Raw genomic sequence first — 23,056 nt, 5'->3', positions numbered from 1 at the left:
ATTTTCATGCATGATATTCAATGCCACATTATATGCAAATATTTCATTGACAATTGTCTTATTTCGGTCCCATTTCTCTCCTGTAAAAACATAATTTATTGAGATCTCATTATTTTCACAATTTTCAGGTACCTGAACGTCTTCTGGCGTTAAAACTATATCAAAATTTTGGACCACTGCAGGTGTCTCTACTATGTCTTTTTCAACAGGAACAGTATTTACCTCTTTTCTCTTTCGAGGATTTTTATCTTTGGAACCGACAGGCCTGCCACGCTTCTGGCGTGTATTTGCTTCGGTGGCAATTTTTCCAACTGGGACATCAATTCGAATTGGGGCATTTTTTGCTGGTATATAAGATTTCGTTATCCTCTTTGTATCGGAAAATGCATCAGGCAATTCATTTTCTATTGTTTGCAAATGTATAATCTTTTGAACTTCTAGTTCACATTGCCCTGACCGAGGATCTAAATGCATCAATGATGATGCATTCCAATTAAGTTCCTTTTCAGGAAGCTTATTCTCTCCCCCTAATGTTGGAAATTTTGATTCATCAAAATGACAATCCGCAAACCGGGCTTTAAATACATCTCCCGTTTGTATCTCAAGATACCTCACTATAGAGGGAGAATCATATCCAACATATATCCCCAATTTTCTTTGGGGTCCCATTTTGGTGCGATTAGGTGGCGCAATGGGAACATATATCGCGCACCCAAATATTCTTAAATGGGAAACATTTGGCTGCTGGCCAAAAGCTAATTGCATAGGGGAGAACTGATGGTAACTCGTTGGCCTCAAATGAATAAGTGCTGCGGCATGTAAAATAGCATGCCCCCAAACCGAGGTTGGGAGATTTGTTCTCATAAGCAAGGGTCTAGCAATTAATTGGAGGGGCTTAATAAGTGATTCTGCTAACTCATTTTGTGTGTGAACATAAGCTACTGGATGTTCAACACTTATTCCATTAGCCATACAATAAGCATCAAAAGCTTGGGAAGTAAATTCACCAGCATTATCAAGACGAATTGCTTTAATTGGATTTTCTGAAAATTGTGCTTTTAATCGAATAATTTGAGCCAATAATCTCGCAAACGCCAGGTTGCGAGAAGATAATAAGCACACATGTGACCATCTTGAAGATGCGTCTATTAGGACCATAAAATATCTAAAAGATCCACATGGTGGATGAATAGGTCCACATATATCACCTTGAATCCTTTCTAGGAATTCAGGGGACTCAAATTCAATCTTTACTGGTGATGGCCTTAAAATTAACTTCCCTTGAGAACATGCAGCACAACAAAATTCACTAGTTTTAAGAATCTTCTGGTTCTTTAGTGAATGTCCATGGGAGTTTTCAATAATTCTCCTCATCATGGTTGTTCCCGGATGACCCAATCGGTCGTGCCAAGTTATGAACTCATTTGAGCTAGTAAACTTCTGGTTTACAATGGCATGTCATTCAATTGCACTAATCTTGGTATAATACAACCCAGATGAAAGTGAGGGTAATTTTTCTAATATAACTTTCTTATTTGAATCATGAGTTGTGATACATAAATACTCATGATTTCCTTCATTCATAGTCTCAATATGATATCCATTTCGGCGAATATCTTTAAAGCTCAACAAGTTTCTTCGAGACTTGGTAGATAACAGTGCATTATTTATTATAAATTTTGTTCCTCCAGGAAACAAAATTATAGCTCTTCCGGAGCCTTCTATCATATTGCCTGAGCCAATAATAGTATTAACATATTCCTCTTTTGGCACAAGATGGGTAAAATATATATCACTTTTGAGAATAGTGTGCGAACTTGCACTATCCGCAAGGCATACATCTTCATTACATATCCTTGCCATTCTCTTCAAAAACAAATAATAATAAAATGAGTAGTATTCACAGTTAAATTGAATATTTGATCAGAATCATTTTTTAAAAAAAAATACTGTACATAAAATAATGTCATATACTAAAATTTTATTTTAAAATTTGACACATTTAATAATTTCAAAATTCATAAACATTAATATTTCATTATTTATGTACATCACATTTGAAACTTAAATACATAGAAAATAAAACTTAACAATAAGTTCTTTACATTATTTATTTATATATATACTTCACAATTCCACATATTAAACTATTCCATCATTGATCAAATGACCAATATTTCCTTCAGGATCCTCAAAGAAATCAGATACATCATAATGAGTGGTGGAGTTCTCAGCATCATTTGAAACAAAATTTGTTTCCTTTCCTTTGTCGTCCTTTTTCAAAGATGCCTGGTAAAGATCGACTAGGTGCCTTGGGATACGACAGGTACGTGACCAATGGCCCTTTCCACCACAACGGAAACACTTATCCTCTGTTGATTTATTCTGCCCGATATTCCTTTCTTTATCCCACTTCTGGTGAGATCCTCTCTTTTGAACATAATTCTTTTTCCTTCCATAATTTTTCTTATTATTAAAACCTTGCCATTTACCTCTTCTGGGGTAATTTGCCACATTTACTTCAGGAAATGGGGCAGCGCCAGCTGGGCGCGCTTCATGATTTTTCAATAACAACTCATTGTTGCGTTCAGCAACAAGAAGGCAAGAAATTAACTCATAATATTTTTTAAACCCTTTCTCTCGATACTGCTGCTGCAGGAGCACATTCGAGGCATGGAAGGTTGAGAAAGTTTTCTCCAACATATCATGATCAGTTATTTTTTTCCCACACAATTTCATTCGTGAGGTGATTCGAAACATTGCAGAATTATATTCATTTATAGATTTAAAATCTTGTAAACGCAAATGCGTCCATTCATATCGGGCTTGAGGAAGTATCACCGTTTTCTGATGATTATACCTTTCTTCAAGGTCTTTCCAATGATCTGCAGGATCTTTTAATGTAAGATATTCATTTTTCAATCCTTCGTCAAGATGACGACGAAGAATAATCATGGCTTTAGCTTTATCCTTCTGGAATGCATTATTTTCAGCCTTAATGGTATCTCCAAGATCCATTGAATCAAGATGGATTTCAGCATCTAATATCCATGATAAATAATTATTTCCAGATATATCAAGAGCATTGAATTCAAGATAAGAGAGTTTCGACATAATGAAAAATTTGTTACCTGAGTCTTCCTAAAAATTTGATCAGAGTCTCGTGCTGATAACGTATTGTAAAATAAAAGATATATAAAATAAAGATGTATAAATAGAAGACTCTAGTATTAAAATAATTAGCTCAATAATAATTTATATATATATATATATATATATATATATGTTGTAATGCATAAATATATACAAAGATAGAAAGGAGTATAAAAAGTAAAGAGAGAGAGAATAACATTTGCTTTTATTATTGCTATGTGTATAAAGGGAGAGAGAATAATATTCAGTTGTTGTTGTTGTGTAAAATTGACGGAGGCTTAACCTCCTTTTATAGATACATAAGGTCAAATATTCAAAGCTCCATTTATTATCATTTTGGCTTAGGAGCTTCATATCTCATAGGAAAAATGGGCATCCACGTCCTTTCGGACTTATCACAACAATTTGGGATTTGTGGCAAAAGTATTTGCCTCAAACCAAAGCCACACACGTTCAAATTCTAGTGTGTGTGAGTGGGTGTGTGAGTGTGTAACCTAGAATTGGAGGTTGTCCAATTCATCGATAAAAAAAATATATTTGGGATTTTTTCTTCAAAATTATTAATTTTGTTATATTATTTATTCATTTTCGCTAGAATGCTATATTCACACTTTTTAATTTTGACATGGGGATCGGAATGGTGTAGGACGGCGATATGAGGTGCATAGGTGCTATACGCGAGTATGGTGTTAGGATCAAAGAAATTGGACGGTTCGATTTAAGGGTAGGTAATCGAATTCTGATTTAATAAGGGACACAAATCGGACTGTCTGATTTGCGTCCTCCAGGTCACGTGTCGCGCATGCGTCCTCTCCCAACAGCAGTGCCCCTTATACGAACATATTCCCTTGCTGAGCCCATTCTCTCTCTTCGAAGTCACTTTCTTCTTTATCCACCCAGCTACCATTTTCTCTCTTCTTCTTCATCTTCACTACTTCAATTTCATCTTCTTCTGTAGTTAAAAAAAAATTACAATGCCAAAAAAATAAAAATGTAAAGATGTTGATTGTCTTGAATTTCATATTATCAATTATCTCTGCCATCTTGATTATGCAAGTTTTTTTTTTAAATTTTTTTATATTTTAGAATTATTATTATTATTTTTAAAAATTTAGAAATATATGTTTAAATGATATATATGTGGTTGTATTTGTTATTATTGTTAGAAATATTACAGAATTATTATTATTGTTAGAAATTTAGAAATATATGTTTAAAGAATAGTTAGAAATATATATATTTAGATTTATTTAGTGAATATTTTAATCAATAATAATATTTGAATTAGATTAATATGATTGATTAGTTAAAAATATATGTTTAATAAATTCAAAATCTTAATAAATATTTTTAGAAAATATTTGATTTTTAATAATTTATAAAAAATATTTATAATTATTATTTTTTATTTATGATTGAATGTACTCTTTATTGTACTCTATATATACGTTTGGATCATATATAAATAGATGTAAATTAATTCGATCTACTATGGTCCAAAATTAATTTGAAGCAGACCCATTCGAATTACTAGGGACGTCCTAACATGCATAATTCGAATCACCCTGATTCGAACTACCCTAAGACTACATGAAAGCATAATTCAAATTGGACAAATTCGAATTACAAGCATTACTACTAATTCGAATAGGACTAATTCAAATTAGTGTTGGTTTGTCTAATTCGAATGAGACTGATTCGAATTACATAAGAATGTGCTTTTGGGAGATCCTGGTAATGTTTTTCAATTTCGTAGAATTGTGTAATTTGGTCCTCCATTTGATTTAATTGTGCATTTTACCCAATATATAAGGTGTCTATAATAACTATGATCAGATATAAAGTATACAAAAAAAAATTGTGTGACAATCAAATGTGTTCATATGATATATATAATTATTAGCGCTATATACATTGAAGAGACTTGACTTGGTGGTAACATGATATTGTTAAAGCTTTTCCTTCTTATAGGTTCCAGCGCTATATAATTATTAGTGCAATAATTATAATCAAATGTGATCCACACGTTGTGGGTCTATTGGTGGAAGCGCGGGTTTAACGATTGAGTCGGTTGGACTACCGGACGGTTCGGTCCGATTCTAATAACTACAAACAGAATACTAAAATTTGGCGGCGGTTCAAATATTGTTTTCGTTTATTTGTTATTTAGCGGCGGCAAAATTGATAGACGTTTAGCGGCGGTTATTTCAGCGGTTAGCTAAAACCGCCGCTAATCGTTTACCCACGACCTATCTTTCAGTGTTTGGTTTAACCGCCGCAATATGTTTGGCTCCCATAACTGCCGCAAAATGCTGGTTGTGTTGTAGCGATTATCCATTAAACTATGAATATATAAATAAACAATTATGTAAGAAACAATTGAATGAAAATTTAGAAAACCGTTGAATTATTAATATTTTGGAGTTAAATTATTAGTATTATTAATAATTATTATTATTCTAGATGTAAACAGTTGAATTAGTATTAGTCTAATAAATTAGTTACTATTATTAGGGAATTATTAACTTTTAGTAGTTAATTAACATGTTTTGTGTTAAAGCTGGAAATTTTTTTTAATAATGATAGTTAAATTATTGATAGGTTAGTTGTATTTATACGCATATATGCTAGTTACTAAATTAGTATTAGTCTAATAAATTAGTTACTATTATTAGGGAATTATTAATTTTTAATAGTGAATTAGTAATTATTATTAATTTACTAATAGTTTGTTATGTTTTTGTAGAGTTTATAGAATTTGACATGTAATCACCTAGTTACTGCTTTCGGATCGGTATAATTATGCTGTGGAGGAGCATTTATGGTTCACTGATTTTTATCATGTTTCCTAGATTGGAATAGTTCAATGTCAGAAAGTATTGGTAAATGCTCTAGTCGAGAGGTGGCACGCAGACACACACACACACATTTCACCTTTCGGTTAGTGAGTGTGTTGTGATATTGAAAGATGTGGCTTTGATTCTTGGTCTTCCGACAAACAGTCTTCCAGTGACAGGAGTGACTATGAGTAGTCCGAAACCTTAGAGGCTGAGTGTTTGCACCATTTTGGGATTGCACCGAAAAAGTCAGACTATAGAAGAAGCTGCATAAATTTGGCGTGGTTTCGGGATTTAAAAGAACGTTTACAGTGCGTTGACGAAAACAGTATCCATAGATACGTTGAAAACATCTCTTGCATGCTCACTTCATCAGTTACATATTTCGTTTGAAATTGAACGAATCCACCAAATACCGGTATAGGATATCTGTATAAAATACATGATATTTTTTTGACACTGCAGAACCTATCTTTTCACAAATCACACCTTTTAGTTCTTCAAATGAGATTGTGAATGGAATAACAATATCTAACGGATTTTCACAAATAAATTTTACTCCTTCAGATATTTGTAACAAAATCTGACCGAAATAATATACTTTAGTAAGACTCTATCATCCATTTTTCTCACTCATATGAATATAAACTTCACTATCAAATTTTTTTACTTCATCTGAAATAACAGAGAAACAGAGAAGTTGAGGGAAAAAGAAGAAAAGAAGAAGGAGAGGAGATCTAAGAATCCCTCTACGAGTTACACACACACATATATATATAGCAAATCGGACCCACCAATTTGTATTCACGGAATCAAATAACACATATAATAATCAAATCGGACGGTCCCATTTGATTCTCTCGAAATAAAAAAAAAATTAAATCTATAGAAATCGGATGGTCCGATTACCCCCAAACAAATCGGACCGTTTGATTAGTGGGCTTAATTTTTTTTACAAAAAATTGGATGGTCCAATTTTTTCATCCTTTGTTTTAGAAAAAGCTGTCCCACATTCATATCTAGCACCCACATTCTCCATAACAATGCACGACACACACATGCTTTTCATATCTAAAAAAATAAACCCTATATTCATTGGTCGATTTCTTTTATTTTTCATATACAAATTTGAGTATTTAGAAATAACACAAAAGATAACGTTGAAATCATGAATTCATATTTACAGATTACACTAATAAAATAGGTGTCAATATTCCCATATATTTTTATAATTTTTATTCGAGATTAATTATCGACATTAAATCCATTTAATTTTGTCTCCCTCAAAATATAGTAAGTTTGAAGTTCATTTTAAAATTTTAAAAAATTTCTATTTAATTTTTATTATTTCAAGGAATAATATTTTTAAAAATAAAATAAAATAAAAATTATTTTTAGATTTTAAGGTATTTTCACTTCTGGACCAAAGAACACCTAATGCATGATTATAATTCATTTACACATCCACTTGCACCTTATAATTGTGCATGAAACATGATTATTCTTAATTATAATAGCAGGCAATTATAACATCTCTTTCCTTATCCATAGGTGATCATATATGACAGTCTTACAGAACTAGTGAACAATACGGACTGTTTAAAAAAGTATTGCTAATAATTTTCTTAATAAATTTGTTAATTTTTAAAAAAGAATGCATTTGTTTGATGGATTGAAAACATATATATGTCAATTATGTTAGATATATTATAAAATTTAATTTTAAATTAGTCATTAATATAAAATATATATTAAAAAATAAATTAAATAATATATATTTATACACAAATATATAATAATTAGTTTAGTAACTTATTTTTGTGTAAGCACGCGAACAATTGGACATGGAGAAAGTAGAAATTATTACTACAACTCTGCAGTCTATGATTTCTCCATAATAACCATTATTGTACAATGCATTTAAAGAGCAGCCCAATAAGGATCAGACATGAACAATCATGCAACTAACCATTTCTCTTATTTCGTTTCGAAATTCTCCAAAAGGATCATATTATTGCTACACTACTTTTATATCTAACATGCACTTCAGTTAGCGCCTTTTATAAATACTACTTTTTTTTCCCCCAAAAATTCTATAGCCTCATATTTTAAAGATAAAAATTACGATAAATGCAGGTGTAAATGTAATCCATTCAAAATTCTCTTCAAATTTTGCTTAAAATTAAAGACTACCCCACAAAACATGGGTTACATAAAAAAAAAAAAAAAACACAAATTAAAGTGATAAAATATAGAAAAAAAAAGAACAAATAAAAATGATCATATATAGTCCGAAAATCGAAAAAATGACATGATGAATTATCTTCTTCCCATCCATCACAATAATGTAAGAATAATAGAATATAATTCTCTGCTCCAATATAAACTATAAAGTATTCCTCTTCTATGTATATATAAACACCTTCAAACCTCATTGTCCCTCCAAACCCAAATAACATTAAATTCTCCATTCAAAGAAGAGCATCATCGTCATGGGAACTATCCACGTGGAATCCAAAGCCATGTGCCACGTGGTGGCAATGCCGTACCCCGGAAGGGGCCACGTGAACCCCATGATGAACCTCTGCTCGATGCTAGCCACAAGAAAACCAGACATCATAGTATCCTTCGTGGTCACCGAAGAATGGCACGGTTTCATAAAAAACGAAGCGAAACCCGACAACGTTCGTTTCGCCACGATTCCGAACGTTATTCCTTCGGAGCTTGATCGAGCGAAGGACTTCCCTGCTTTCATGAATGCGGTTTCCACCAAAATGGAGGGTCCCTTTGAGGATTTGTTGGACCGCCTTGACCCTCCGGTCACCGCCATTATTGCTGACACCAAGCTGGTTTGGTCCATTGGTGTTGCCAACCGGAAGAATATTCCGGTGGCTTCGCTGTGGCCCATGTCCGCCACGGTTTACTCCTTGCTCTACCATTTTGACATGCTCAAGGAGAATGGTCATTTTCCCATTCAGATTTCAGGTACTATTTTCGAACATTTTAGTAGAGATTAATGCTATAAACCCTACTTTTAAATATCATTTTGTTTTTAATATTAAAAATGATTATTGATCAGAAGTTAAAAAAAATGAAAAAGTTGTCTTTCGGAGGGTGTGTAAAAGAGTGATTTGATTAAATGTCATGTCTCTCTAATATAATATGTATAAACAAACTATCAAAGATAAATACAAAATATTCTGATAAAATAATTTTAAAAGGTGAAAATAAATGACAAAAACTTTTTGAAAAAATAAAAAAAATTTGTCAAAAAATAATCCATCACTATATAAAATTGTCACGTAAGTATTCGTATTAATCATGTCAGACTTTTAGTCAGTAAAAATAGTGCTATTTATTTAATAATATCATTTCGGTCAAATTTTTAAATATTTTACAAGTCTTTGTCATTTTCATTTTCTAAAATTATTTGTTCAAACATTATTTTAATATTAATCTAAAAATATAAAATATATAATTATTTTTTATTTGTAAGTTATATATAATTGTAAATACATATTCATTTAAGAATATCTATATATTGTTACAAATATACCATTTAATTTTGATGTACTGTTAGTGTAAAGTAGTTTTACACATAACACTATATCAGTAAAAATGACTACTTTTTACATTGACCATGTGTATAGTCATCTAAAAAAACGAATATAATTATACAACTGTGTAAAACGTTCTACACTATCAATACATTAAAATTAAAATCTACAAATATATCAACAAAAATCACAATTCACAAACATGGCTTCATTTGTGGTTTCTCATTTTTTGTAATAATCAGAAATTGGAGATGAAGTGGTGGACTACATCCCCGGAATGAGCCCAACACAAATTAGAGACCTTCCAACAGTGCTTCATGGGGAGGACCTGAGGCTATTGGAGAGAGCATTGAACACTGTGAACTTAGTTTCAAAAGCCCAATGCCTTATGTTCACCACAGCCTATGAGCTTGAACCCCAAGCAGTGGATGCTCTAAGATCCAAATACAAAATTCCTGTCTACCCTGTGGGCCCAAGTGTCCCTTTCTTCAAACTCAAGCCCAAAAACACAACTTTGGCCCAATCCAATGGTGACTCTTTTGCCTCTAATGCCAACCTAATTAGCAATGGTTATGCTCATAATCATGAGGAGGAACAAGCTCCTGAGTACTTCAAATGGCTAGATTGTCAGCCTCATGGTTCAGTCTTATACATTTCACAAGGAAGCTTTCTTTCAGTTTCAAGTGCTCAAATGGATGAAATTGTTGCCGGGATTAGAGATAGCGGAGTGTCCTATCTCTGGGTGGCACGTGGCGAAACTACGAAACTTAATGGTTGCCTTGGGGAAAAAGGTATTGTGGTTCCTTGGGTTGAACAACTTAAGGTCTTATGCCACCCGGCTATAGGCGGGTTCTGGTCGCATTGCGGCTGGAACTCGTCTTTAGAAGCTGCTTTCTCCGGGGTGCCGGTGCTGACATACCCTATATTTTGGGACCAAGTGCCTAACAGCAAGAGGTTTGTGGAGGATTGGAGGGCAGGATGGAGAGTGAGGAAGAAGATTGGGAAGGAGAATTTTGTGTCAAGGGAAGAAATATGTGACCTTGTGAGAAGGTTTATGGATGGTGAAAATAATGAGATCAAAGAAATGAGGAAAAGGGCTTTGGAGCTTAGGGAGGCTTGCCAAAAGGCTATTTCTCCTGGTGGATCAACTGAGACCAATCTTGATTCTTTCATTGATTATGTTTCACAAATCCAAGCCCAAGAAAAAAAGTGAACAGGCCTGATTTTGTGATTCAACCTTTGAGGCCCAAGCCCATGATTCCATGCATGATTTAAGGGAATTAAATCTACCACCAATAAACTTACTTGAATGCGATATAGATACTTATATAGTTCAAATAAAGATTTCATCTAGCTAGATTCTAGCTAGTTGAGGATTTGTAATGTTTTTATTTTCTTTTTAATTCCTGTTTAAGAAATCGATCAATGTATGAATTGATGTACTAGTGTCAGAGTTAAATCTCAACCAAACGTGTTCTTGTTTCTCTACAAGCATGTTACTTTAATAGAATGAATGTTTTTATAATTTACTTTCACATGGTTTGAGTTCAAACTATTGATGATATCTAAAACTTTCTGAGATTCCAATTAATTTAATTCATATATGAAAGTTAATTACTTTCAAGGACTGAATAAGGCCGAAGCTCCTCAGTGTTTTATACTTCTTAGAACAGCTTAGCATTATCATGTGGACCTTTTGCTTTTGTTTTTGTCTCTTTGATTTGTCAAGTAGCATTAAAAATTTCAAATGAAGAGAAAGAAAAAAAAAAAAAAAAAAAAAAACACTTGTTCATTCTGTGTGAATCTGAATCTCAATAATAAAGTAAAATGATAAAGCAGTACTAGAAGACAACACAGAAACAAATAAATAAAAGACATTACATGAATGAATAAGACGTTACATTAAAATCAAGTCATAAAAATATATCCTACACAGAAAATATCTAAACCTCCTTTGTCATATACCTAGATATTTAGATAAATAATTTTTGGACGTCCAAGTTTTTCTATACTACACTGACCTTTATTTCATGTTTTTTTTTGTTATTATTATTAATTATCCAAATCAACCTTAAAAATTTTAATATCAGATATTTTAGTTCTCTAAATTTTAAAATATACAAAAAAAAAATTAATATTTATCTCTATTAGATAATACATTCATTTTTTAATTTGTTCTGTTTAATTAAAATAACTGTTTTAGAATTTTTAAAATATTTTAAAAACTATTTTAAGATATTTTAAGACTCTTCAAAAACTACTTTATACTCACTCCTTGCATTAAATTAGAAAAGAACTGTATTGTTAAACGAAAATAAATATTAAAAATTATTTTGTTTATTTTAAAATTTAAGAAATTAACATATCTACTTTTAAAAATCTCAATAATTACTCTTTTTTTAAACATATTAACTCTTATTTTCTATTTTAAAATAAGGTAGACAAATAATTATTATATCTACTTTAAATATATAAAGAAATAATTGGAATATAAAAATATGAGACCGACGCTAATTAATTTTCTACTTTTTCTATTAAAAATATTAACTCCTAACATTTTTCTTAAAAATATTACAAATTAAGTAAAATGATCAATTGAATTCAAATATACTAAACCTATATTATACAGGAGAAACAATTATAGTTGAATACAAAACGTGTTTCCTAATAAATGAAACCTAATATCCTAGCTAATTTTATTAAAAAAAATAAACACTGTTTTGATATTAGTTTTTTTTATACAACTAAATAAATATATACTATTAATTTAAAAATAATTTACAAAAAATTCATATATAATATATAAAAAATTTTTAAAGTGTACAAATATACTAGTGATTTAGTGAATTTTAAACATTGATCTTAATTAACCCTAATAAATGGTGAAAACTTAGGTGCAGTCGACTTCACGTGAAGTTAATAGTTGAGAGCCGTTAAATGGTTTGACTGATTTGATTAGATTTTCATGTAATAGCTCTCAACTATTAACTTCACGTGAAGTCGACTGTACCTGAGTTTTTACCCTAATAAATATGGCACACCGTTAGGCCTTAGCAATTTCAAGAAAGAGAATAACTTTGATTCGGCAACAATGGTGTACCATATTGTGGCAGTGCCATACCCTGGCAGAGGCCATGTGAATCCCATGATGAACCTCTGCAAATTCTTATTAATTTCCTCAAAAAATCACCACCATAACCACGAGATTCTCATCACCTTTGTTGTGACACAAGAATGGCAAACCTTAATCAACAAGAACACCAATCATGCTCATGCTGATAGCATTAGAATCTGTAGCATTCCAAACGTTCTGCCATCTGAGGAAGTTCGCGGCAACGACTTCCCAGGATTCTATGAAGCAGTGATGAGAAAGATGGAAGCACCCTTTGAGGCAGTGATTGATGAGATTGATAGCAATGTGAATGTGGATCTCATCATTGCTGACACTGAGCTTCTTTGGGCTCATGCTGTTGCCACTCGTAGATTGCTTCCTTTGGCTTTGCTTTGGACTGCTTCTGCTTCAGTCTTCTCCATGTTTCTTCATCATCAACTCTTTCTGGAAAATCACTCTTTCGGTAACATCAAATTCAAATTCAAAAATGCTATTTCCACGCTTAAACTAATCATCAGGATTAGTTACAATTTTGTATATAAATATACATGTGTATTTTTGTTTTTTAATATGTATTCTGTACTAATAATTAATTTTAAGGTGGAAACTCAGGTGCAGTCGACTTCACGTGAAGTTGATAGTTGAGAGCCGTTAAATGGTTTGACTAAATTTTCATTTAACAGCTCTCAGCTATCAACTTCAGGGCTCTCAACTATCAACTTCACGTGAAGTCGACTGCACCTTACTTTTCACCTAATTTTAATGACTGATTTTAATATACACTTAGTATAATTGATTAACATTAATAGATGAATTATCCTAGTTAAATATGGTGTATTTTTTTTAACCCTGACTTTTAAAGCAAAACATTATAGATATATGAGAAAAAGTTTTAGGAGCTTTTGAAATTAGCACCCAATATTATTAGGAAAATAAAAAATGCTTCATGTATAAAAAAAAGTCACCAAATCAATTATATATATAAAAAAATGTGTTGTTTAACTTATTTTTAATATATATTTTATATATATTTTTTTATAAATAATATAGTTTGTAGAAAAATACACTTCATTTGACCAACTATAAGACTCTAAAAAATTTACTATTTTTTTTTTTAATATTTCATTATGTGAACATACTATTTAGATTCCACTCATTTAACTCTAGGATAAATGTATTTGAATTTAGAAGTTAACACAATCTAGATTTGAAGAAGCTATGCATGTTTTGTTGAGTTACTGTTCTATTTTTTTTTCAACAGTGATCAAATAGGTGTTGATAGAGTACAAAGAATATATGAAAATGTTCAAAAAATATGTTTCTTATTAAATTTTGGTTTTCCAAGCAGAGAATGGAGAAAAACGTGTAGATTACATCCCTGGCGTTTCCCCATTAAGGATATCAGATTTGCCTTCAATTTTCCATGACAAGAATGGAAAAGTGTTGCAACTATACTTGCAATGCATATCAAAGGTCCAATATGCAAAATACCTTCTTTTCAATTCAATCTATGAGATTGAACCAAATGCAATAGACACTCTAAAATCCAAATACTCTTTCCCACTCTACACAATTGGCCCTTTAATTCCATTCTATGAAGCAACCAACAATGAACACATCAATTACATGCAGTGGCTTGATTCTCAGCCAAAAGGGTCTGTTCTGTACATATCCTTAGGAAGTTATCTTTCAATTTCAAAGGAGCAAATGGAAGAACTTGTTGTTGGATTATGTGATAGTGGTGTGAGATTCTTGATGGTGTACCGTGGACCAAACAAAACACTCTTAAGTCAAAATAGTAACAGTGGTTTATTTGTGCCTTGGTGTGACCAATTGAGGGTGTTGTCACATAAATCTATAGGTGGTTTTTTGTCACATTGTGGTTGGAATTCAGTGTTGGAAGCAATGTTTTGTGGTGTTCCTGTTCTAACTTTTCCAATTTCTATTGATCAAGTTCCTAATAGTAAGCAAATTGTTGAGGATTTGAAGGTTGGTGTTAAGATGAAAGAAAGATTAGGGACTAATAACAAAGAAAATGATGTTGTGATGAGAAAAGAAATTGCTAGGATTGTCAAAGGGTTTATGGATTTTGAGAGCAGGGGAGGGAGAGAGTTAAGGGAAACAGCAAATAAGGTTAGAGAAGTTTGTAGGAATACAATTGTGGAAGGTGGATCTTCTCTGCAGAATCTCAATGCATTTCTTGAAGACATTTTGCAAAGCAATTAAAGCATCAAGTACCCATGAACTTTGCATTGAATAAATAAATTATGATCTTATAGAACTTTTTCAATGTGTTAAGTTAGATTGCAATAATAGGTCCTTATATATAGCAGATTTTATTGTATAAAAGTCACTTCATTCACTCTTATTTCCCAGTGATTAATAACTAGAGACAAAAGTTTAGAGCTTAGATATATTATCGACAAAATTGTCAAATTACTATATATGTTCATAAGATAAGTGGAGAATGGCATTTTTATTTTTTCTAATAATTTTTAACATAAAAAAATCTAATCTGATCATTAAGCTGTGTTTATTTATAGATACAGAATACTAAAATAAAAATACAAAAATATAAAATTATATTAAATAGATAGGACATATATATAGACATTATATTTTGAGATACTAATAAAAATATAACTTATTTTTTATTATATTTATTAATTTTTATTATTATATTTTTTCTCTAAATTTTTGTATAATTTAATTGTGGGATAATATTGAATTTATTTAAATAATTTTAAATATTAAAAATTAAATTAAAATATGGTCTAAATATTAGAATCTAAAATAATAGTTTATCTTATATTATTATTATTATTATTATTATTATTATTATTATTATTATTATTATTTTTAAAATATATAAAAGATAATTTTTACTAATGTTGTCATAACTCATAAGAGCAAGCTAAGTCACTTATCTCAGTTATCTGGTAGGAGCAGGTTAGTTTTTTTTTTGTTTTTGGACGGTGGAGCGGGTTATTCAAATAGGTCCACATATATTAAGAAAGGGCCTCAATAAGAGAATTGATTGAAATATATCCACCTGAATTTAATTTCTCATGTATTTTTTTTTTCTAAAGTTAGCCATTATTATTTATATATTTTTTAGGATAAGTTACATAATTAAATCATTTAAAATTCAATATTACACAAATACAACAAATGAAAAATGGTTATATTTGAGCAAATTAAAGATGCATTTACTTTTTATTTTATTGTTTTGTCTCCGTATGTGATAGCAAGTGTTATACATGTAATATTTTTAGAATTTTATATGGGTAGATTTTAGTATGTTTATAACTACAATGATTATGTAAATATTATTAAAATTAAAGTTATATTTTTTTATATTTTAATAATACTTTTTAAACAATATTTTTTAAAATATGTTGCTAAATAATAAAAGTATTATTTTAATTTTAATAATATTTTTTGAAACATTATAACTATAGTAGCTAGTATATGTATAATAGAATGTACCTTTTAAATTAAGAGTATTATATATGTATTATTTGGTATATAATTTTTTATGTATATCTTTTTTATTTAAAGTTAAAATAAAAAATTAAAACAAATCACTCAGTAAACTTATAAAAAGAGAGATATTTTAGTACAATTACTATTTATTATTTTTTTCATACAAGTATATAAAATACATGAAAAATTTTGATATATATTCAAAGATAGAGTATTTTTAAACGTATACGTAAATGCATGAATTTTTCATTAATTTAAAAAATAAAAAGAGCTAATAAATCAGAGGAAAAAAATAAATGAACGTTCATAAATAACTTTTTTTTATAAAAAGTTAAAAATATTGCATGGATATAACAAATCAACTAATAAATTAATTATTATATATTTGTATATAAATATATATTATTTAATTTAATTTTTAATATATATTTTATATTTTAATATATATTTTATATCATTAGTTAATTATGTGGCAATTTTTTTGTATATACATAGCATATTATTCTTATCAAAAATATTATTTATATATTAAAATGATTTATTATATATTTGTGTATCAAAATATATGTTATTTATTAATTTATTTTTAATGTGTATTTTATATTTCAATATATATATTTTATACTAATAACCGATTTTAGTATACACTTAGCTACTATTGTATTTTTATTTATGATGGACATGATACGATACGGGACATGCTGACATGAAAAAAAAAAATAGCCAAAACTTGTCTTATTTAACATTAATTAATTATCGCAACAATTAATGAATGCTAAACAAGACAAGTTATGACTATTTTTGGCTGTTTTGTTACGAAACATTTTCGCTCAGGAAAATATGCGTGATTGGTAGATTACTATAAATCAAAGGTAGTTTATTGTGTGTGAGCATTTGAGAAGAATAATCTATAGGTTTTGATGGAGTGTGTTGATGATCCTCCAAGAGCGGTGAGGCATGAGCACATGGTGGTTGTGCCGTACCCCTCTTGCGGCCACATAAACCCCATGATGTACCTCTCCAATTCCATTGTCTCCACCAACCCCAACATCCACATCACCTTTGTTGTCACCCAACAATGGCTCCCTTCCATTATTACCGAACAACAAAACAACAACATTCGAATCCATTCCATTCCCAACCTCGTATCCAACGAATCATCGCCCTCTTTTAGTAGCACCGTGGAAGCCGCTATGACCAAAATGGAACCTGCCATAGACAGGTTACTCAATGAAATTGACCAACCACCCACGGCTATCATCTACGACGGTTTCTTATATTGGGTTGCAGGTCTTGCAAATCGGAGGAATATTCCGGTGGCTGCTTTTTGGACCACTACAGCTTCCGAATTGTGGCTGCAGTGTTTTAACTTGCTGCACCAATATCATCAACTCTCTCATCAAAACCTGTTAGGTAACTCTCTCACTTGTGTATTATCTTTTTCAATATTAAAAAATAGAGAAATGCTATTTGTACACCAAAATCAGCCACTAAAATTAGTCACCAATGTATTTATGTATAAATACATGTGTGGTTTAATTTATTTTTAATGTGTATTTATATTTTAACATGTATTTTATATTGATGGTTGATTTTGGTAGCTGATTTTAGTGTACATCTAGCATAACCCTAAAAAATAACAAAAAAATGTAAAAAATTAATTTTAATAAAAAAGTATTACCCTTATTAATCTTTTAAAAAAACTTGTTAAGAAAAATATTATATATATAATATTTGTAGAAATAATTATTTTTTATTTTAAATATTTGTTTATTGTTAAAAATATAATCATTCATGTTACTTCTTTCTATTAATTTAAACTTTTGGGATAAGTGATTTTATGATATGATATTAGAGTTTTATCTTTAAAAGATTTAAACTTCGATTCTCGATGAATTTCAAAAATAAAAAAATAACATAAGACAAATAAAAAAATTTTTATACAAAAATTAAGCAAACGATATTAATTTTTATTATCAGTTTAAACTTTTGAAATGAATGATTTTATGAGCCAAATATAATATATGAATGTTAAACTTTCACGTAGAAGTGTATGCGAATCGGATCGGATATGGTCGAAAATTCGATCCGATCTGCACATTTGCAAATCGGATCGGATTGGATATTGGATATATCCGCATAATTAAATATTCTCTTTCTAATTATATTTCTATGTAAAAGAAATTCAACAAAAATATTTTTTTCACACTTTTAAACCTATTTATTCCTAAAATATTTTAATCAATTTTTTTCTAAATAACAAAAATAAAATAAAATAATATATGAATAATAACTACTAACTAAAACATACAAATAAGCAAATATAATACCAAATATATATATATATATTTACTTTTTTAATTATTATTGTGCGAATCTGCGAATCGGATACGCGGATACAGAGCTGATATCTGCAATCCAATCCATAAAGAGTGCGGATCAGATCCTATCCACAATTTTCAAATTGAATTCAAATATTTACTGCGAATTTATGGATACGATCCGATCTATGAACACCCCTATTTTCACGAGAATTTGTTAGCTTTTCTTATCACATTAGCTATATAAATATTCCTACACTTGTAATCAGTACTATTATTATTATTATTATTATTATTATTATTATTATTATTATTATTATTATTGTTCTATAAGTGACTACTTTTATAAAAACATATTTATATAAATATTTTTATATAATTATAATATTATAAATTATTAAATAATTAAACATATTTAATTTAATATTTTTATTGAATCATCTAACCATTCATATTACTATTTTTAGATGAAACAAAAGAAGATGTTTCGTAGAAGTAACAACCTTTTAGTACATATGTTTACCATTTTCTTGAAATCTGATGAAAAAATGTAAAAGGTGATAGATAAGTTAATTTTTTTAAATATTGAATGATATTTAGCGTAGTGTGTAATTATGATACAGTTATGTATTTTATTGCGATATTAAAAGTCAGTGAAAATTGTTTTCGGCAATTTATAAATAGTAGCAAAAAGATAAAAAAAAAATAGCGGAAAAAAAGAAAATGAAGGGAACTATTAGAAGTATGGTAGAGACATTTGATGTATAGGAGGGATGATTTGCGAAGGAAATAATAAAATTTGAGATTTAACTCAATGTTTTTTTTTTTATTTTTCTTACAAATCGTTCCTAACGTGTATCAATCATTTCCACCATATTTTTAGTCGTTCTTTTTATTTTTATTTATTTGTCTTCTTGTTACCTATAAATTGCAGAGAATAATTACTGCTAATCTTTAATATGGTAGTAAAATATTAACTATTAAACTATTATTCCACCTTAACACAAAATCAGGAACGAATTCAAAGGGGAGCAAGTAGTGGCTTTGGGCTTCCAACAAATTTTAAAAACTCATATACTATTATAATAGTTATATAGAATAAAATTTAATAGTGTAGTGATACTTAAAAAAAAATACTATTCTTTATGTATTAAAATTTAAATTTTTTTACATATATTTATATTATTTGTATTTTTTATTTAATTTAGAGTTTTTTTTACATTTCTATTATTAAGATTAATTTTAACATTTATAATCATATAAAAATACTTTAATATTATTTATAATAATATTTTTTTCTAATTTTATTTAGTTGTTTATTTTTTATTATTTTTTAATTAATTTTTATCCCTATTATTATATAAAAATACTTTAATATATTTTAAATTCATATAACAAAATTGTTATTGCAATTAATTTATATTATTTTATGTCATATTTTTTAATTATATAAAACATAAAAATATGATTTACTGTCACATAAATACTTAATAAAGTAAATTAATTAACAAAATATTTAAAAATAGATAACTTTATATTTTATTAGATTTAAAACTATAAAAAAATTATGAAAAAATTATAAAAATTGAGATAATTTTTTTATTTGACAAGTATTTATTAATTTTTTTAATTAAAAAACTAATTATAATTATATCTATTATCAAATATATAACATTATATTTGATTATACAAGATTTTAATTTTCAGCCCTTCCACTCTTAGATTTCTGGATCCGTCCCTGCACATAACAACAATAAAGAAGTCTTGTGGCGCACAGATTGAACCTAACAGAATACATAAATTCAATTACAATTTTAGTTTTTATTATCTTATCTTATCTTTATGATCTTATCTTATCTTTATTTATTTTTAAAATAAAAACAAATATTTAAAAAAAATAAAATCATGATAGATACTTGCATGAACAAAGATAAGTGACAAGTGCCAACAAAAAAAAAAAAATAATAAGTGACAGGTTCACTTGAAAAAAAGGCATAGTACGTGTCAGAACAGAACACATGAGTATTGTTTTTGTATTTCTATTAAGAATTCAACATAGACTTGTACTTGTCGAGCTTAAGCAACGGAAAAGACATGTGATAATACGACAATCATATTTAACCTGTATGGACCTGTGAGTTGTTGGAAATTAAAGTAAGATCAATCAATACTTATATTCTTATAATAGGATATCAAATTTTATGTACAATTTTCATAGTTTAAAAAATTTACTATAATTAATAGCACTAATAAGTAGTATCATTTGTACTGATATCATATTTCTAATTATAATATTTATACAAGGCAACATAAAATTTTCAATGTGCAGGAGGAAATAGTGACAAACTTGTAGATTATATTCCTGGAAAATCTTGGATTCGTTTGGCGGATATTCCTCTTCTTGACAAGAACAACCAGAAAGTTTTGCATTGGGCTATGAAAAGTTGTGAATCGATGCTTAAATCACATTGCTTATTATTGCCTACCTTCTATGACTTAGAATCCAAAGTCATTGATGCTATGAGAGTAAAAACTTCGATACCCATTTACACGATTGGCCCAAACATACCTTATTTTAGCCTTGAAGAAGAAAATTCAAGAACAAGAAGTGATGTTGATGATAAAAATGTTAATGGGCACGGTTATTATTTAGCGTGGCTAGATACCCAACCCTCTAATTCTGTTTTGTATATCTCATACGGAAGCTTTCTTTCGGTTTCAAGTGCACAAATGGATGAAATTGCTAATGCTTTGAAAAGAAGTGGTGTTAGATTCTTGTGGGTTATACGTGAAGAAGGTTCTAGAATAAAAGAGATTTTTGGTAACAACAACATGGTGGGTTTGGTGGTACCTTGGTGTGACCAATTGAAAGTGTTGTTACATCCTTCAATAGGGGGTTATTGGACACATTGTGGTTGGAATTCCATAATGGAAGGTGTTTATGGTGGTGTTCCATTTTTAACCTTCCCAATAGGATTGGATCAACCACTGATTAGTAAGATGATAGTTGAGGATTGGATGGTTGGGTGGAGAGTGAAGAAAGATGATAGAAGTGATGCTTTGGTGACAAGTGATGAAATTGTTACGTTACTCAGGAAATTCATGCAATTGGATAGTGTTGTTGGAAGTGATATCAGAAAAAGGGCTAAAGAGCTTCAGAGATTGTGTCATGTTGCAATTGCAAAAGGTGGGTCTTCTCAAATTAATATCAAGGCATTTCTAAAGAATATAACATCAACTGTGGTGTTCAAGCCTAATGGATCAAATGGTAGTGCATAATAAGCAGGAAGATTTATTATTTGAGAATCTCAATTATTGCTTTATGTTGGGTATGTCATGTTTTACGAGTTTTATATTTTTGAGATAAATAACAAATCTTTACTTCAAAGATTATAACACTCATAAAATGGTATTTGATTGTTTTTATTCATAAAATAGCTCTTAAAAAATTTTAAAATTTGACAAAATTACCCTTAATAATATAAAAGAAACACGTTACAGTAAACGAAAAATCCTAATATAATCGTCCAAGGATATCAAGACCACCACCAACCCCTTCTTCTTCTTCCCTCTTCAGCGCCGGTGAAGGAGGACACACGCGATGGCAACGCAAGAGAGTACGATCCATTACGGCGTAATGGAGGAGGGCAACGCGTTTACTCATGGCCGCTGCTTCACTTTTGAACCCCTGTTCTTCTCTCGCATCAACCGCCGCCACCTCTACCACCACCACCTCCATCTCCAAACCCTCTTCTTTCCCTCTCTTCCACAACCAAACTCTCCCTAAACCCACCGCTACCACCACAACATGTGCCGCCAGCTCCCACAACCACAACTCTCCAATCCCCAAGCCACAACAGCACCAGCACTCGTCTCTCTTCTCCTTTTCCGATGACGACGAAAAGCCACGTGAAGAGTGCGGCGTCGTTGGAATCTACGACGACCCCGAAGCCTCCCGCCTCTGCTACCTCGCACCCCACGCTCTCCAACATCGCGGTCAAGAAGGCGCCGGTTCGACCAGCTCTCCGGCTTCTCGCCATCGGCCATGTCCGTTACTCCACTGGCGCTGGGATACGCTGCAAAAGCCGGTGTCCTCTTCCAGTAGGGGCTAACTAGGTCCCACTATTAGAGAAGAAGAAGGGTTGGTGGTGATTTTGATGTGGCCGAAGTTATCTAACATGAACAATATAAACAATTACTAATTAAATAAAAATACATTACATCTTAATTTAATGCTAATAATTAAATTTAATTAATTTACTCTTTTTATACTATTAATTTATATTATTCACACATTATTTAAAAATGTTGTTGATTACTTATACTTTTTCAATTAGTATTTATCGTCTACTGTAACGTCATTTTTTTATGTTAGAAGTGATTTTATCAAATTTTAAAATTTTTAAAAATCATTTTATTAATAACAAAAGTTAAAAAAATTTTTGAGTATTGATTTAATATTTATTATTTTATTTTTCTAGGTAATCTTCTAATAACTTTTTTGAATATTGATGAAAGATCAATTTATCAATAAATTAAGAAAAGCATATTGATTGCTTTATGTTAGGCTTCTTTTTTTTTTTTTACCAA

At 29.8% G+C, this 23,056-nt stretch overlaps 3 protein-coding genes across 3 annotated transcripts; all 3 read left to right on the top strand.

Moving 5' to 3' along the window:
- The first annotated feature begins 8,264 nt into the window (after positions 1 to 8,264).
- LOC112719946 (UDP-glycosyltransferase 87A1) lies at positions 8,265 to 11,072 on the top strand. The gene is made up of 2 exons (XM_025770691.3): positions 8,265 to 8,975; positions 9,790 to 11,072. The coding sequence occupies exons 1-2, from the start codon at positions 8,483 to 8,485 to the stop codon at positions 10,758 to 10,760; spliced, it is 1,464 nt and encodes a 487-aa protein (XP_025626476.1). The 5' UTR covers positions 8,265 to 8,482; the 3' UTR covers positions 10,761 to 11,072.
- Positions 11,073 to 12,562: 1,490 nt separating this feature from the next.
- LOC112719945 (UDP-glycosyltransferase 87A2) lies at positions 12,563 to 15,027 on the top strand. Its single transcript, XM_025770690.3, has 2 exons — positions 12,563 to 13,122; positions 14,008 to 15,027. The coding sequence occupies exons 1-2, from the start codon at positions 12,639 to 12,641 to the stop codon at positions 14,883 to 14,885; spliced, it is 1,362 nt and encodes a 453-aa protein (XP_025626475.1). The 5' UTR covers positions 12,563 to 12,638; the 3' UTR covers positions 14,886 to 15,027.
- A 2,021-nt stretch (positions 15,028 to 17,048) lies between these two features.
- Positions 17,049 to 22,340, top strand: LOC112719944 (UDP-glycosyltransferase 87A1). Its single transcript, XM_025770689.2, has 2 exons — positions 17,049 to 17,558; positions 20,796 to 22,340. The coding sequence occupies exons 1-2, from the start codon at positions 17,066 to 17,068 to the stop codon at positions 21,743 to 21,745; spliced, it is 1,443 nt and encodes a 480-aa protein (XP_025626474.1). The 5' UTR covers positions 17,049 to 17,065; the 3' UTR covers positions 21,746 to 22,340.
- The last annotated feature ends 716 nt before the right edge of the window (positions 22,341 to 23,056 follow it).

The sequence above is a fragment of the Arachis hypogaea genome, chromosome 11 (assembly GCF_003086295.3).
Source record: "Arachis hypogaea cultivar Tifrunner chromosome 11, arahy.Tifrunner.gnm2.J5K5, whole genome shotgun sequence".
In the NCBI taxonomy this organism is placed as follows: Eukaryota; Viridiplantae; Streptophyta; class Magnoliopsida; order Fabales; family Fabaceae; genus Arachis; species Arachis hypogaea.
This window is presented reverse-complemented; position numbering and strand designations above follow the sequence as displayed.